Genomic DNA, 19,137 nt, shown 5'->3' with positions numbered 1-19,137 from the left:
ATCCCCATCACTGAGGTCTCCTGAAGAATATTACACTGTGGAAATACATAGGACAGGACCTTCTCTGCTGTGGCTCCCTGTTTGTGGGATGTCCTTTCACAAGAAGATTAAGAGGCCCTTCTGTTCTCCTTTCTTGCCTTTAGGATTCACTCCTTAGGGGAAGCTCACACAGAAGCATTTCTATTATCTCTTCATCACAAAGAGATAATTGTTATTAACATTATGATGAATCAGACTGAAGGTCTATCCAGTCTACCATACTGTTTGAACAAGAATCAACTGGCTGCATGTACACAGGTGCAATTGCATCCCCTATGTCATGTTTCCAGCAAGTGACATAAGAAGGCATATTGCCTTTGATAATGGAAGTGACATACAGTCATCCAGAGCCACTGTGCTTTAGTGGTTTGAGTGTTGGACTATGAATCTGGTGACCAGGTTTGAATTCCCACTTGGCCATGGAAACCCACTAGGTGATCTTGGTCAAGTCACATTCTCTCAGCCTCAAAGGAAGGCAAATCTGAACTAATCTTGTCATGATAGATTCGCCTTAGGGTTTACATAAAGGCAGACAACAACAACAATATAGTCATCCTGACCAGTAGCCATTGATTCACTTCCATGAATTTACCTACTTTTAAAGACATCCAGAAAACAGACATCACTGCATCTTATGAATCTGCATTTCATACAGTACACTGGTGAAGATCTATAGTGACCTGTGTCAACAGCACCATGTATTCAAGCACTTCCATAGAATCATCAGCATTCAATCAAATATCTTGCTGCAACTCTCCATCTTGGGTCCCATTTTGGGACAAAGGCAGGATATAAATAAAATATTTTCTAAAAAAATAAAATACATATTCCAAAGAATGAGGGTCTTCTGATTTTCCGATGTAGCTTTCGTGGGTAATAGGGATATAATGCACACTTGTGCAGGTTTTTTCCTCATTATGGGATTGTTTTTCAGAACAACCATTTGCTAAAAAGGAAAAAGGGGGGAAAAAATACCCAGAGTGTTTGAATATCTGCCTGGCTAACTGCTTAACACAACTGCTGCCCAATACAATAAATACATCAGATGGTAAAATTTAGCAGGAACATCTCAGTTGTTCTCTTGAGAAAAATCATCTCCCAATTAAATCCAGTAACAAAACCAAATTAAAGATGCTACAGACACTTTTTAGATATAAGCTATTAAGACTATGCTGTCCTTTGGTTGCTGTTTCAAACTGGCAGTGAATCAAGCGAAAAACAAAATGTAAGTCACAGTCTGTCAAAGCAAAGTAAAAATAGCTTAGTTGTCCTGCAAGAAAAACTAGCTACATTATCGGTGACACTGAAGAGCATAACAGTTTTACATGGGAAGCTTTGCATAAGGCAGTAGTGGTGGTTCATCATGGCAGCCAGTCGAATTGTAACTTCACACATCCCACACTCTTTCTTATTCTCTCTCGTCTAGCATTTACATATATTATTATCATAATTAATACAAAGGCACTTATCTAGCTATCCCTTATAGTCCTTCTTACTCAGGAGGAACTTGTGGGCAGGCTGTGTGGAGTCAGTCCAAAAAATGTTTAACTGGAAAGATGCAATAATATGACTCTCAACCTATGGTAGTGCTATCAGGTCTTGATGCCCCCTTTCTATGGAAAGCTGCCCCCATTTCCAAAGAAAGAAAGAAAGAAAATTCGCCATGTGGTAAGAGAGTTGCTAATGTTCCCCCAACTTCTAGAAGGGAGCTCTCATGGTGCACTGGTTAAATGCTGGTCCTGCAGCCACAACATTGTAAGTTCAATCCTAGAGGAGGGCTCGAAGGTTGACTCACCCTTCCATCTTTTCATAGCATTGTAAAATGAGTACCCAGCTTGTTGGAGGCAATTGGCTTACACATTGTATACTGCTTAAGAGAGTTCTTAGTTCACTATGAAGAAAACCCAGCATTCCCAGGCTCATGGCTTGCAAAACAAGGCACAAACCTCTCTTTTTCTCTGCCCTTAACCCCAGCATTTCCAGGCTCATGGCTTGCAAAATGGGGCACAAACCTCTTTTTCTCTGCCCTTAACCCCAGCATTTCCAGGCTCATGGCTTGCAAAACGGGGTCCAAGCCTGGACATACTATCTCTCTCCCTTGCCTCAGCAGATATTTGTTAGCTCTGGCTGCGAGGAAAGGCAGAGGGATCACACACACACACACACACACACACACACACACACACACACACACACAAACAGAGGGAGAGGGGGAGGGGGAGAGGGAGAGGGAGAGAAGAAAGCACACCGGGACTCAAATGGGGAGCTGTTTAAAGATCCCTGCTACAGAGGAAAGTGGGCACTTCTTTTATGTACTTTATAAGCAGTATTGACTTATTGCCCCATATATAAGTCTACCCGTGATTTTGGAGTCCATTTTGGGGCATAAATTTCTCGACTTATAGTCGAGTATATACGGTATTCAGTATGTTGCCATTTTGTTGTAATAAGTGCTTCTTCATCTCTCCTCTGCAAGTGAAGAAAATAGTACAGGCAAAGTGCTGACTTATTCTGTAAACTGCCGTGATCGAAGGAACGGCGGTATATAAATAAAAACTCATTCATTCACTCATTCATTTTGAATTTTGATCCTGTCCTCTGGGGTATTAGCTACTCCTCCTAATTGGATATCATCTGTACATTTGATAACTATGCCCCCAATACTGTCATCCAAGTCATTAATAAAGATGTTGAATAGCACTGGGCTAAGACAGAACTTGTGATCTGTCACTTTTGGTCACTTCTCTCCAGGATGAAAAGGAGCCATTGTTGAGCACCCTTTGGGTTCAGCCACTCAACCAATTACAAATCCATGTAACAGTTACCTTGTCTAGCCCACATTTTACAAGATTGTTTGCAAGAATGTCATGGGGAACCTTGTCAAAGGCCATATTGAAATCAAGATATATCTATCTATATATCTATATCTATGGCATTCCCTTCATCTATCAAGCTGGTAATTTTATCAAAAAAAGAGATCAGATTTGTCTGGTATGACTTATTTCTCTGAAACCCCTGTTGACTTTTTGTGATTATGGAATTGCCTTCTAGATGTTCACAGACTATCAGTTTAATAACCTGCTTTAGAATCTTTCCTGATATAGATGTCAGACTAACTGGACAATAATTGTTGGAATCCTCCTTTTTTCCCTTTTTGAAGATGGGGACAACGTTTGCCCTCCTCCAGTCTGCTGGGGACTTCTGTTCTCCAGGAGTTTTGGGCACCACAATTCTAAAAGGATATTGAGAAACTGGAGCGTGTCCAAAGGACGGTGACTAAAATGGTGAAGGGTCTGGAAACCATGCCCTATGAGGAATAACTTAGGGAGCTGGGGATGTTTAGCCTGGAGAAGAGAAGGTTAAGAGGTGATATGATAGTCCTGTTTAAATATTTCAAAAAATGTCATATTGAGGAGGGAGCAAGCTTGTTTTCTGCTGCTCCATAGAATAGGACCCGGAACAATGGATGCAAGCTACAGGAAAAGAGATTCCATCTCAACATTAGGAGGTACTTCCTGACAGTAAGGGCTGTTAGACAGTGGAACACAAACCCTCGGAGTGTGGTGGAGTCTCTCTCCTTGGAAGTCTTTAAACAGAGGCTGGATGACCATCTGTCGGGGATGCTTTGATTGAGAGTTGGACTGGATGGGGGTTTGTACTGGATGGCCTTTGTGGTCTCTTCCAACTCTATGATTCTATGAAATAAAGGGGATGGCATGTTGCATGAGTAAAGTATTGTAGCATCATCTTTATTTTTTTATTTGGAGCAGAATTATGTGGGTTCAAATAATTAGGTTTTCATTCATTACCCAGGTATGCCTAGAAGTTAAATTCTTGGACAAATACATGGACCCTTGGTATCCTCTGGGCTTTGGTTCCATGACCTCCCATGGATACCAAAATGTGTGGACGCTCAAGTCCCATTACAGTCAGTGCTTACTATCCATGAGTTTGGCATCCATGGATTTGAGCATCTTTGGATGGACCTGCCCCATTCACGCCAATGGTGGTGCATATACCTGGCTGTGCCGGTGTGGACATGCATATGGAATCTCACCATTGAGAACAGTGTGACTTGAAGTCTTATGTTTTTTGTTATCTGCAGGAGGAAACCTTGTAGATATGAAGAACCAACTGTATATACAGTAGTGTAATGATATGGCATCTCTTATATAAAATGGCAAAATCAAAGTTTGCTTTTTGGATTTTTTTTTGGGGGGGGGGATATTTTCAAGCCATGCATTTAAAATCCATGGATATAGAAGGCCGACTGTACCTGTTCTTTCAACTTCACCAATTTGCTTCTCTAAAAAGGGTGTTTGATTGACTAGGCCACCATTGTAGCTTTTGAAATCTCTCAAATTCCAGATGTGGTCAGAAAGTTGAGAATCCCTGCTCTAAAACAATTCTTACCTCATGGTTTGAGAAGAGTCGGACTCCTTCCATCTGATGGAAGACTGGATAGTGGGTGTTATTAATCTGATCACAACGATAAACATCTCCCACAACCAGAAAGGCATCAAGTCCAGAGTGCATCAAGTCCCACTGATGAGCAGAAGTGTGAGATCTTAGCATGTAAAAATGATTCAAGTAGTAGTTATCTCCTTTAAGTCGACTTGAGTGTTCTTCAGGAATGAGCAGCCTATCAAAGTTCTGTTCTACTGTAACCACTGGAGAAAAATTATCATATACTGAAAAGAGTGGTGTTCCAAAACGTCCAATATATTGCTTGTAGAAATGGTCTTTCACACGCTCTTTGATCAACCACAAAGGGTGATGTCTTTGGTTGTGCAGGTTTTTTCCCACCTTGGAAAGTATCTTCTTCGTTACATTACTGAAGTCATCCAGAACATAGGATTTGCCAAGCACCTCCACTGTGTTTGGAGTGGAAGTGCTGGCAGAAAAATCTGAAGCTATATTTCTGCACCACACATGGCCCAAACTGGAAGTTATTTTTACTTGAAGTCTCCACAGTAAAACCATTTTGCCATAAGGCACCTTTTGTATTAAATTTCGGGGTACAGCCATCACTGTGTCCTGTATGTGCTGAGGGGAGAGAATAAAATACAAATAATGATTGTCTACTGCTGTGCAGAAATCATACATATCCAGATGAAGGAGGAAAAAATATTTTCTGCCAAAAACACAATTTTTCGACCATATAACCACAAGGGTCAGTTTATGAAACTTTCTCACCACATGGGTATATCATCACTCAGTTTTTCACACTGGCAGAGATTACAAAAGTTTTTGTGCATTTTTTGATGGAGGAATTAATTTGAGGATTCTTTTGCATTTTGGGACTTTTTGCAACCAGTGTTTAGGTGAAAAATGAAATCTGCAACATGAGGAAGAATAATACAGACGTAATAGGATTATATTTAGAATTACAGTCAGAGAATATAGAACACTTGCAAGCCCTATATAAATGTTAATGTATTAATAAATGAGTGAACTGGGAGGCAGACCTCACCAAAGCCTACGGGAATAGAAGCTACTGAACAAAACAAATGGTACTAGTTTAAATGAACCAATATTCTAATGAAGTGAGGGGGAGCTTTATACATACATACATTTCTCACCTCCCAATTAAACAAAAACCAAATAATGCCTACCTGAATAGGCACAGCTTTACTCTGAAACTTCAAGAACTCGTCTCTCTCAAATAGTGTTCACAAACGAGATGCCAAGCAGAGGTCCTCCAATAGTACTCAACAGAAGGTCTTCGAAAATGTTGATAATGCTCATACGTTGGCAGTAATTCAGGGGGAATCTCTGTAGGCTCTTCTATCTTTCAGCAAGAGATTGCTGGCTAATTGCTATGGCAAGACAGACAAGTAAATAAAGTGAATGTTGATTAACAATGACTATGGTCAAAAGACTGTACATTTCATGGAGAAATTGCAAATAACTGCTGACTGGGACATGAAGCTGAAATGAAAATGGTTTCTAACTCTCTGCCAACTCAACTGAGTCACCAAGTGTTGTGCAAAGCAGGACAGGGCTTGAAATTGATGTCTTTGTACTGAACAAAATATATGCAATTAATATCTTGTCATCCTTTATACAACACCTGCTCTGGAAATCAATTCAGTTCGGCCATTTGCCCTCTTCTGTGGCCACCAATGAGAAAGGAAGAACAAACCCAGCATTCGTTTGCCCATGTGGGAAGAGGCAAATTCCATAAATAATTCCAAACAACTAACTACCTTGTTGCATTGGTAAAAAAAGAATACAGAACCTTTGGCTTAGGGACCAAATTCAGTCCATATGGGCATCCCACTGACCTGCAAGCTTCTTCTACATCACAACTTCAAGAGGTACAATGTAAGGGGTTCTTTAAAGCCTTGGAACTGAGCTGTGGTTTGCACCTGCAGCTATTATTACAAAGACCTTTGTTTACCATCCAGAAAATTGTTTCACTAGTGCTTGCTTCTGAGATGTGTAGAACTGAGTTTTATGTTATATTATTTAGCAGGAAAATAAAATCAGTAAAAATTATATTGATCACCTTCATTTTTATGCCCATGCCCAGTGAGCACAGCCTGCACACTGCAGGGATGTAATTCTCCCAAACCCTTTTCCAACTGAAATTCACTTTCTTGGGTGAAAAGTGTTCCCCAGCCCTGTGCAAGAAGATTATAAATGGCAGCAACAGAGAACTATTGATCTCTATATCTTCCCTCATCAACAGAGCAATTCAAGGGAAATAGAGTGGGAGAATCCATGGCAGGAGAACATCTACTTAGAACAGTACTGTCATTTTTGAAGCTTCTTGGTAAACCTTCCATTCAGATGTATTCTCTGAGATTTTCAAAGACCTTGATAACTAAAACTAACTAAAATTAGTGATCATCTTTCAAATGCCTACATTACATATGCACTATGTCTTGGAAATTGTTGCTGATGATGTCCAGATGGACTGTTAAATATACAGATTCTCTAAACTCACAGTATAAACCCAAATCCCTTTAAGATGGTTGTTTACTTCCTTCAGTCCTAAAATACTTTAATGGACAAAGCCTGAAATGCTGTGGAAAAATATCAAGAGAGGAGGGCTGTCTTCTTTGTGTGATTTGACAAAGTTCTTGCATACTATCAGATAAGTTCCACTAGTAAAGCATATGTTAAAAACAAAATAACCAACACATGCTAAATTGCTAAAATTGGACATTTACCAAGCTCATTAGCAGCTTCTGTACACTGTTTTTAGCACGGGCATAAGGCTGTGTGTGGGCATAAGGCTGTAAATACTATAGTCAACATTATAAGTGAGTGTCTACGGCTGTTGCTACACTGCAAAATTAATGCACTTTGACATTGATTTAACTCTCATGGCTCCTTCCTATGGAATACTGGGATCTGTAACTTGTGGCACCAGAGCTCTCTGGTATCTCACAAAACTACAAATCCCAGAATTCGATAGCATTGAGCCATGATAGTTAAAGTAGTGTCAAACTATATCAATTCTGCAGATGCAGCCCCAATCTCCTGCTGCTGAAATGGGATTTAACTCATGAATGGGCAACATCCAGTTTACAAGCAGTGTGTGGCCTTCAGAGAGTTGCTGGAATTCTGAGAATTACAGAAATACTAAAAATTGCCATTTGTAAAGAAAGTGATTTTGCACCAGCAGTTTAACACTGAATTACACCTGGGAAGAGCAGACTACTATATAATCATGTATAAGTCTAGAAATTTTAATCAAAAAATTCACTCAAAAAAACCTGAGTCGACTTATCTATGGGTCAATGCAACTTTAGAGTGAAATGCAAGAGTGTAATATGTCCTGGAAAAACTGACCCCATTCTACTCTCCCATCTATTTTGGGTGAGCATAATTTTGCTGGAATTTTCTAAATCCTTGGCATTATTTTCCTTTGCTTCATCCTTTATCCTTTAGATTCTTGGTTACATGACCCTAGATTTTACCCCAAAACTCGACTTATCCACAGGTCATATCAAAATCCATAATTCTGACCCCAAAACTTGCCTTCGACATACACATGAGGTCAACGTATAGTTGAGTATATATGGTAATTCAAAGATAGAGATAGTTTACTTTTCTCCACATCAAAGACATCTCTCTGTTACACTTTCTTGCTTGAAATAAATTATAAAGCAGCTAGGGAAAAAAATCCCCTATGGCTCAAATCCAATTGCTAGTCCAATCCATAGTAGACCCATTAAAGCAATAGGTTTCATATAGGTGCTGACTGACTATTTACCCACTGTTTGAAAGCCTACTTGGCTTGGGACTAGTAGATGGATTTAGGTTCGTAAAGGATTATTGATTCCTTCAATTTGCCTCATAAGCTACATTCACACTGCAGAAATAATTAAGGTTGGCACTGCTTTTAACTGCCATGGCTCAATGGCGTGGAATGGTATCATTTTACAGAGAGATAAGTAAATTGACAGAGGACAAAGTGATCAGTGTATATTAGCCACGATTGCCAATATCACAGCTAATATGTCTCCTGATACAAGTGGCTGAGGAACTTGAGGAGAAATGTACATTTGCTCCAGCTTGTGCACTTCCAAGAGTGCATCTACATGCAAAAATAATGCATTTTGACACCACTTGAAGTGCTGTAGCTCCATCTTATGGAATCCTAGGATTTGTAGTTTTACAAGGTCTTTGGCCTTCTCTGCCAAAGTGTGTTGGTGCCTCAAAAATACAAACCCAGGATTCTGTAGGAAGGAGCCATGGCAGTTAAAGTGGTGTCAAAGTGCATTATTTCTAATTTAGATGTGCCCCCCAGAGATATCTAAACTAGACTATTAGACTTCCCAGGGAAGCCCAAAACAGACCATTAGCTGGATACAGCAGGGCTCTTCTTGCAATTTAAGGTATGGTTCTCCCTATTTGTACCAGTTAATGGTGTACTTCATTTCATGCTTCTTGTGCTGTCAGTAACACAGCATGGAAAGCAGTATGTGATTCTCCCCTTCCCCACTGCCATGCCATCATAGTTTTACTACATGAAACCCAATAGGTGGCCTTGGGCAAGTCGCATGCTCTCCACCTCTGTTGGATGCACCTTTGTTGGATGCAGCTTTGGATTTCCTGATCCAAAGCCTTTCTATCCTCTGAAAGGCGCTCGGATCTAGTGTAGGTAGTTCCCCCTTCCCATTGGTTTCAACGGTAGAGGAAAGAAACCCAACAGGCTGAAAAGCCTGGAAGAGCCAGTTCTCATATGTTCTGCATGGTTGCATGAACTAACCAGGCTGCAGAAATGGTGAACACACCATCACTTTACCCTGACTCCACCAGTTAGTACTGAGCACTGGGGTTACAAAGGTATATAGCTACTATTTCATGACATTAAAGATTTTCCTAGGTGTAGACAGCCCCTCATTAAAAAAATGCAAACTCTATGCAAGTTACATTTCTGTTTTGTAAATATATGCAAAGCAATGATTACCCTTCCAGTTCATTAAAACTAAATGTCTGGAGATAGATAAAAGATATACAATTTGATATAAACTATGTTTGCGCAATATGCTTATTTTAACCACAAATTTTCCCTTCTCTGTGTTGGAAAACCACAAATGTTCTTTAATCAAAGATGTCATCTGTATTACATTCACATTTCAGTTGCAGGTCCACTGGGCCTCTTCCATTTTGTTTGAGTAAAATTTGCAATTCTCGAAAGATTTGTCAAAATAATATATTTAGTTAATATCCCTAGGCAGAAAGCAGGATAATGTGGCTATGAAGAATTTGCGGGGGGGGGGGGTCCTACAGTATATATTAAGTACTAATTGCCTTTGTACAGACACACATTGGCAAAGAATACACAAGTTATGCCTTTTTGCAATTTCTGACCTGCTGCCTGTTTTTCTGTTGGAACATGTTAATCATGGCAACCCCTGTAGCAACACTAAAGACTGAACTCTAATGTGGAACAAGAAGACTCCCCTTTCCAAATAATATAATGTCCTCTATATTTTAACATTATAATTTAAAAGAATATTGGTTTGAAATGACAGCAGCAATATCAAACCCTTACTCTTAGTTGCTATACTGAATCTCCCCGTTAGGACCTAGTATTTTCTTTCACTTTTGTGGAGCCCACACAAGCACTGTGATGCAGATCAGTGCTACTCATACTGGCTGTCCCTGGACTAGTACTGCTACCTGAACAATTGGGTAAAGAATTCCCAAAGAAAGAAACAAGTTATGGCCATTGAGCACAAATGTGGTTTCACTGGAATACTGGAACAAAATAATTACCAATTCCTCACTTAGATAGCCTGAGAAGCATTGATGGAGAGGAAACTTCCCCGTTATTCAAAACATTCCTACCCACTCTCAGAGCACTGAGAAACAAAAGGACACTGTTTCATGCTGAACATTGTCTTAATATCTCATAACCAAGAGAATGCTATGATATACAACACTTGGGATTGCAATCCTATACCTATTTTTTTGAGATTAAATGCCAGGGAATTCAAGCAAGCACGCACAGGATTCTGCTATTAACTTTATTTATCAAATCAAACACAGGCTACTGAATGTCCTTAGGAGAGTGGTTGTTTCTCAGGCTCAAGTCAACATCTGTAAATGGTAAGGGGCGACCAGAATGACTGCGGCTGGGCACCTCATTCTGGCTGATGCCTTTGTTCAGTTCTGGGCACCAAATTCAAAGAGGAGTATCGACAAACTAGAACATGTCCAGAGAACAGTGACCAAGAGGAGATTTGGAAACCAGGTTTTATGAGAAATGACTGAGGGAATTGGGCATGTTTAGCTTGGAGAAGAGAAGATTGAGATGTGGTATCATAGCTTTCTTTAAATATCTGGATGTCATGCAGAAGGTGGAGGCAGCTTGTTTTCTGCTGCTGCAGATACTAGAATACAAACCAATGGATTCAAATAACAAGAAAAGAGATTCCACCTAAATATTAGAAAGAACTTTTTCACTGTTGAGAGTTGTTTGATAGTGCCTCCGAGGGTGATGGACTCTCCATCTTGGGAGATTGGCTGCACATCTATCAGGGGTGCTTTAGTTGTGTGTTCCTGCATGGTGTTAGACTAGATGATCCTTGTGGTCCCTTCCAACTCTTAAGATTCTATGATTGTACACTTTGACCTGGCTAACTTTCTGGAAAGTACGTAGTGTTTTGTGAAGCAAGTACTACTCTCTTTGGAGCCCATTCTCCCTTAATCTTGCTTTCTGCACAAAACATAAAGCAGGGAGCAGCACAAGCAGGTCAATGGTAGTTCTCCTGCCTCAGACCGTACTACAACCAAAGTCACCACTGCAAATAAAAAACTGTGGATTCATGTTCCGCAAGTCCCACAAGAATATGCCCCATCATCCTTTCATTTGCATTTTAATATTGGCCCAAATACTCAAATTATTTTGTTGCACAGGAACAAAAGTAACAGATATGCTACACAATTTTAATCTGTATACTCCTATACATGTGTAATAATATATACATCTATCCAAAATAAATCACCAGGGCTTATTCCCAGCCAAATCTGTGTAGCATTGTGCCTCAGTTGCACTTATTAATTCATCTTCTTAGATGAAGATTAATTTTAAGAATGATTTTAAAGGAAATAGAGATTGAGATGCAGAAAAATGAGCAACTTGACAGACAGGAAAAGAAAAATGCATAGGTTCTGTTTGCAATACAAAAATCATTGTAAAGGAACAGGAGTCTTGAGGAAGTCACACATCCTGTTCCTATATAGCAAAAAGGCCTAGCACCATTCATTAAACAACCAGGAGATGAGGGAACTAAGAAATTCAAATACTGTGCTAACCAACAATGACCTACTTATTTATTTATTTACAGTATTTATACCCTGCTCTTCATGGCTCCAGGTCAAAAGATGCCGCTTGATAATGTCAACCCAAAGAATGAAGGAGATATAGACAAGATGCACATTAAATATATACTCAGAATGAGCAAAACTAATAAAAATGCCCTGCTTTTCACAAGCTTGCCTGATCTCACAGGCTTCCCATCATAAATTCACTATTACCTTTTTCATCTATCTTCATCTATAATGAAAATAGCAATTTGTATATTGGTTGTTACATTTGTGTTTTTGTTGTTGTTGTTTTGATCTGTTTTGTCATAATTTTTTTAAAGTATATAAATAAATATTTTTTAAAAAATCACTATTACCAGAAGCCTCATCTATCCTTGTGGGTCTTCCCTAGCCCACAGAAGATCTGGCTATTAGACATTACCAAGAGGGATGTGCAAGCAAACATTACAGTGCTCCTGTTCAGTGATACAAAGAACCATGCCCTCTGCTATTCTGTTCTCCCAACACCCAATTTCCCACCCAAAACAGATGAAGCTGAGTTCTCATTCATTTGTGGTGGTGATGATTGTGGTGGTGTTGTCGTCTTAGCATTTCTATCTCCTTAGGATTCCTTTTCTAAAGGGTTTCTTTTTTTAATTAAGCAAACGTGAAATTTCTGAAAGACTCTTGCTTCTCATGTTTTTGTTAGTCTGGTTGTTAAAATATCTCTGTGCTTTCCTATATATATCTAAAAAAAAATCTCAAGGCAGTATATAATAAAATCAGTTTACACAATTTAAAACCATTAAAAAGGTTAAAAAGTAAAATATCATTTTAGAAAAATATTAAACTATTTAACAAATTAAAAAAGTTTTAAAAAATGTACAGTCGACCCTTCCCATCCATGGGGGTTAGGTTCCACCCCCACCCCACAGATGGCAAAAAGTGATGTGTGCACCGATGCATCAGCATATCTGCATGCATGCACTGCCATTGAATATGGAGTGTAGCGATCTGCAAGTGGTCAAATCTGTGGATCACAGATAATATAGAGGGTCCCCTGTACATGTAAAAATTAGGGGGGGGGGCTATTAGACTATATGTTTTAACTTGATACTAAATTGAAATCATTGTCATTGCCAATTGGGATTGTAAAGGCAGTTCATTCTACAACTACAGTGCCACAATAGAGAAGGCCCTTTCCCATGTCCTCATGTGCTGTATTGCCTTCAATGGTCAGTCACAAATGGGAGCCCCTCCAACAGACCTCAGTCCTCAACCCAGTTTCTTTAGGGAGAATACCTTCTTCAAGCACTTTTCTGTATGGATGGTGCTATTTTGACATAGCAGCTGGCATGCTCTTCTGAAACGGCCAAAGGAATTCTTCTTACTAATCATTCAGTATACATTGGAACACCAGTTACTAGGAGCAACCAACAATTATCACTGCTATCATACTCTGCTTGTGAACCTCCTGAAGCCAGCTGTCTTTGGGTCTAGATCCAGCAGTGTAATTCTTGTACTTTCATGCCATACTCAGCACAAAATAGCGTTTCTTGGGAAAGAGTACATATTGCATTGATGAACATTATGTACAGTCCAGCAACCAATCCAAAAAAAGAAAAAGACTTGCGAGTTCTTTCAGAGATTTAACTTCACAGTCAAATTCAGCTTACAGCTTTCAGGTCAGGAGCACAGAAACCACATAAGGTAGACACAGCACTGCAGCTGCTTTGGTGACTGTGACATTGTACCTCCCGGCTGTACTTAGTAAATGTACATATATTTGTGGGCTTTTAAAAAAAAAAATCATCTTGAGTTTGAACTGTACCAGCTCCCATTTATCTGTCATTGGTTCTAACAAAGCATTTCAAGAAAAGATTAGAATGCCTGGGCAGAGGGAACTGTATTTGCAGCCTAAGGCACAACAGCTTCTACCAACTGGTAGGAAAGGGGTTGAAATATTAATGAACATGCCATTTGTCAAGGAAATTATGCAAGGAAGCTGGCTGCTGTACAAAGCAGCAAGCAACTTAAGACACAAAGCCCAGATAGCGTGGTTCAAGGGCTTTCAAATGATTTGGTTTTCTAAACTAAGTTCCTGAGCCACTCTAGCTTTATAAAGAACTCCTGGGGGAAAAGAAAAGGAAGCAACATCAAACACAATAAATATGAATAGGTATACTTTATAATAAGCCTTTATTATAGCCAATATAAGCATGTGCAATTTAAGTCCTATTATGTGAATCATAACAAAATTAGGTTTTAGAAGTATTTAGATTATGATCCCATACAACATACCTAACAGTAAGTCCCAATGGCAACTGCAAGTAATGTTGTATGCCCCAGTGTAAACCAGTATATATCTATGTGAATGCAGTCTGAAATGTGATCTGTTATGATAACCAACACTTAATACTAAAATCACTCAGAACTCAAGAGAACAATTTTATGAGGTACAACTAGTTATAGCTACTATCTTAACACTCTCCTTAATTGGTAGGATGGTTCACCAATTATAAAAGCATAAGAATCAGACCAGAATGATCAGTTTAAAAATGTATCTAAAAGGCATCCTGTTCATAACAATGGCCATAGAAAATTCTCTCACTGGTAGTCACCATTGAGAGGTATATTGCCCTGTTATTGGAAGTAATATATAACTATTCTGACTAGTAGCCACTGATGGTCTTATCGCCCAAATCCCCTGTAACTTATCTTGTGGCCATTATTGTTCTGTGCCTTCAAGTCATTTCTGACATATGGTGACCCTAAGGCAAACCTATCATGGGGTTTTCTTGGCAAGGTTTGTTTGAGGGGGTTGCCTTTGCCTTCCTATGAGGCTCAGAAAGCATGACTTGTCAAAGGTACCCAGCAGGTTTGCATGGTACAGCAGGGATTCAAACCATGGTCTCCAAAGTCCAACACTCAAAACACACCAAACTGACTTACATGCCTGCATCTTATAGTGCTAATTGTACAGTTCCACTAGGCATTGTGTGAAGAAGTAGTATTTATTTTGCCTGCTCCAAATCATACAAAAATCACTGGATGATCTCATTTAGTGTGGCCAGGGAAAGGGGGCTTCTCCCTATTCAGTTTCTCTACAGTGTTTAACACTATGATCATGTGCCCCTCTATTACTGTATACACTCATGTATAAATTTTAGTCAAAAAATTGACCCCCAAAAACTGAGTCGACTTATCCATGAGTCAATGTAAGAACTGTTATACACACACACACACACACACACACACACACACACACACACACTGTTCTGGTTAAAGGCAAGCGTATAATCTGTCCTGGAAGCATTGATCCCCTTCTACTCTCTCATTCATCCAGCCTTAAGTGTGAATACAAACAGTTATGACTGCTGGAATTTTGTAGTTCTTTGGTATTGTTTTCCTTTGCTTCATCCTTTAGATCCTTTGTTACATGCTCCTAAAGTTTACCCTCAACTTATCTATGGGCCATATCAAAATCCATTATTTTGGCCCCCAAACCTGCCCTCAACTTATACATGGTCGACTTATAGTAGAGTATATATGGTAAGTCTTTTTAATAATGTAATAGTTAAATACCATGTTCATTGTCAATTTTGTAGGTTTTTAATTGTACTGTGTTATGTAGACTGTAAGCCACTTTGGGTCCCAGTCTTGGGAGGAAAGCAGGATAGAAATAAGCATAATAATCCCCCTTACTTGCTTTCCCCTAAACTGTATAATCCCAAACATTGCATTCTTCCATCATAAGGAAGTAATTCCACCTGTACATAATCATGTATGAAATCATTCACATCATTAATATTAACAAATACAGAAAGTTCTACTTAGGCCACTGTATTATGCATGGCTTTTTGATTATTAATAGCTCATTTTGCTTACTTAGCACTTCTCTTCAGCTTCTCAACATTTTTAGATTCATAATTTAACTGTGGCAAATATCACAGGGGAGGCTTACCGTGAGTAAATTACTATGAAATCATCCAAAACCGTGAAAAAAGCACGATCGGGGGTCACATCCCAGTGCGCTTCTCCCGTCAGTAATAACGAGATCTTCTGTTATTGCCAAATGGTGGCTCCAAAGACACTTTATTCACAAGACAAGTGAGCACCGACGCCTCCATAATGATTTACTGACAGGAGTAATGTGTGGGGGTTTGATCCCTGATCACACTTTTTTCATGATTTCGGACAATTTTGTGGTGATTTACTCATGGCAAACCTCCCGCATGATATTATCCAATGTTTTACAATAGCCTTGTGATATCGGTTAATTGCAACTGGCTGCATTTACATCACAGTATCTGCAATGAGTAACAAAATGAAGAAGCTGCTACTTTCAGGAAGCAAAAAGGAGCAAAGACTCAGATGGTTCTAATACATGGTAAAGCTCAAAGTCAGAGTCCAGAATGCCCCATACATTACGGTTTGCAAGTACTGAAAGAAATAATCAACCCTTTCCCCAATTTTTTTGAATACAAAAATGTCAGTGACTCAAATTATGTCTAGAATTGAAAATTTTGAGTGAATGCTACATATAAATTGCAAGTGCTACACAGTCGTTCCTCCGTTTCTGTGGACTTTGAATCCGCGTCCCTTGCTTATTCGCAAGGGGCAAACAGAATGACTTAAAATGGGGGGCATGATGTTATTGAAGCCAAGAGGGCTTGAATATCTATGGATTTCCATTTTTGCGGGGTGTCCCGAATGAATCCCCCACAAAAATGGAAAGGTGACTGTACATCATTTCATTTTAACACAGAAAAGACATGGGATGTGGGCTTATTGAAAATATATTGTAATAGCCTAGTTTTCACATAAGGTGGATCAGTGCTATTAAGGCTATTGCTTAGGGTTCCCAGAGAGAAGAGAGAATTCCTGTACCTTTGATGATTGTGTAGACAAAGGTATTTCAGCACCAGTCACTTGCAACCATCAAAAGGACAGGCACTCTCTCCAGTTTTCAATCTGACAACTATCACTCCAATTTTGGCAGCTAATCTTGTCAATCACTGTCATACCTAGCATCATCATCACATCAACAGGGAGGAACTGAGGACAAAGACAGTATACAAACCTACAGATATGATGGTATCTCCCATTCCTCTGAATAATTGCACCTTTTCAGAGATCATAAGTGAGCTATCATTAAGCTTCTCATTCACCAAAATCACATGATACAGTCCAGAAAGAGTTCCATCATTTCAAACTGCAAAGGCTGACATTAAAAAAAAAAGCTCCCTGTATGTAAAACACCAACATGTAAGACAGATGTTCTAGACTCATCTTTGATGTGCTACCTTTCCAAATGTAGAGATTAGGTGATAACATTTAAAAACAAAATGCCTTATAGTGGGTTTGGGTGGAAGTGTGGAAATATATTTTAAATTTTGACAAACCACACTTTATAATCTGAAACTGAACATAACCCAAGAATAAATCTGCCACTAGCTGAATCTTTAATGAGCCACCTGAGCTAACTGTGAGCATATTCAAAACAGCTCATGATTTATTGTGTATTTATCTGGCATCTTACTTTGCTCTATACTCAAAAGACCCCAAGTTAGTATCAATCTGAAAGAAATGTAAAACCCAACACACAATCCTCATTACACTTCCATATACATTCTTCCTCCTTCTTAACTCCTTTTGTCTGCAAGGTAAATCTTTTGAACTTATGGAGGTTCAGTTTTCAAGATTGCTACAAATGAAATACATAGTAGAGCAATATTTAAAATTTGTCTCAGAATGTATCTTTGGGTTTCTGGGGTTGTTTCCTTTTTCCTCCTTGCTCACATCTTTTGGGACATGGAAGCAGAAAATAAAGCTGGTAGGATATGGTTGCATATAGCAACTGGTTAATTGTTGGGCCTTATAAACATGGGACAACACGGGTGTTCAGCACAGGACAAGAGAACTTGCACAGTACCACAAAAGCAACTTTTATTAGCACAAAGGGCTTGAAACATAGAAATCCCTTTGCCTGGATCTGCCATTGCAGGACTACAATAAACTCTTGTTCCATTGCTACACTCCTCATGTCACCAGGTCACTTCCATGAGCTGCAAAATGAGCAAATTAGCATCTAGCTGCAAAAACACGAATCACCTTTTCAGCTTCTTCAATTCTGGCAAACAAGAGGACTGTGAAAAATCCTGATGAGACTGTAAATCAGTATGGGATTTCAGATCCTGGAGCAACTAACAGGTTACAAGGCCGAGAAAAATATATTATACCGTAACTCTCAAACTATATATGCAGAGAAAAACAATAGCAATCGGATCTCAGTGGACTGTACCTGTGCCTGGACTATTATAAAGTACTCCTACGAAGGTATGAAGCTGACACGTGACTAAATCTATTGTTAGTCCTATATAGAGTAAATCCATTGACATGAACAAGGTGTGTTTGATTTCAGTGGGTCTGCTGCAGTTGGGACTCACACTGGATTTAGCATATATCAGTTCAGTATAGACTTAATGTCCAAAACTATAAATGAGACACTATAAGGCTGCAACTTGGTGACAGACACTGGACTGGTTTGTCTACCATGAACAGGCTTGGGGCTCTTATTCTCTTCCTTCCCATATATTCCTAGTTTGACACACCTGAAAACACAGGTTCGCAGTTACTCCTGAATTGAGCACTGAACCTGGAGGCCCAGGTATCAGTAGTGAACAGGAGTGCTTTTGCACAGTTAAAACTAGTACACCAACAGCACCCATTCCTGGAGAAATCAGATCTGGCCACGGTAGTACATGCCTTGGTTACATCCCATCTGGATTACAGTAATGTGCTGTAAGTGGGGCTGCCTTTGAAGAAATTTCAGTTGGCCCACAGAGCTGCAATCAGGTTGTTAACTGGAACTGGCTACAGGGAGCACACAACTCCCTTGTTGCAACAGCTTTGCTAGCAGCTGGTCCATATTTGGGCACAATTTAAAGTGCTGGCTTTGACCTACAGAGCGTTCTACAGCTTGGGTCCAGGCTATTTGAATGACTGTATCTCCCTTTATAAACCCACTAAAATATTGAATTTGTCCCAGCACCCTCTAGGAGCGTTTTGGTAGGAACAAGGGGGAGGGCCTTCTCAGTGGCTGCTCCCAGGCTCTGAACTCCATCCCTAGAGAGGCCAGGTTGGCCCCATCCCTGTTTTTCTTTCAGCCACAAATAAAAACATTTTTGTGCCACCATGGTTGCTGTATAAGGTCGTGTAAGAGTTTTATAAAGAGTTTTTAAATTTTAAATTTTAATAGTAATGTTTTTAACCTCTTTTAAATTGTTTAATTATTTTTTAAACTTCGTAATTTTAATGCTTTGC

The 19,137-nt window shown here is 39.3% G+C and overlaps 1 protein-coding gene across 2 annotated transcripts in view; it reads right to left on the bottom strand.

Moving 5' to 3' along the window:
• Positions 1 to 19,137, bottom strand: part of FARS2 (phenylalanyl-tRNA synthetase 2, mitochondrial) — a 274,037-nt gene that overhangs the window by 200,346 nt on the left and 54,554 nt on the right. Inside the window, exons 2-3 of one of the 2 annotated variants that reach the window (XM_089516677.1) lie at positions 5,655 to 5,858; positions 4,453 to 5,085 (exon numbers count right to left, since the gene is read on the bottom strand). In XM_089516677.1, coding sequence (XP_089372803.1) covers positions 4,453 to 5,067 — 615 coding nt within the window. In that variant the 5' untranslated portion in view covers positions 5,068 to 5,085; positions 5,655 to 5,858. The remainder of the gene's footprint in view (positions 1 to 4,452; positions 5,086 to 5,654; positions 5,859 to 19,137) is intronic. The other variant, XM_089516678.1, reaches the window with a different exon arrangement.

Source organism: Sceloporus occidentalis, unplaced genomic scaffold (genome assembly GCF_023333645.1).
Source record: "Sceloporus occidentalis isolate IW3139 unplaced genomic scaffold, rSceOcc1.0.p SCAF_3, whole genome shotgun sequence".
NCBI lineage: Eukaryota > Metazoa > Chordata > Lepidosauria > Squamata > Phrynosomatidae > Sceloporus > Sceloporus occidentalis.
The sequence above is the reverse complement of the archived record's forward strand: the minus strand, read 5'-3'. Positions and strand labels throughout refer to the sequence as shown.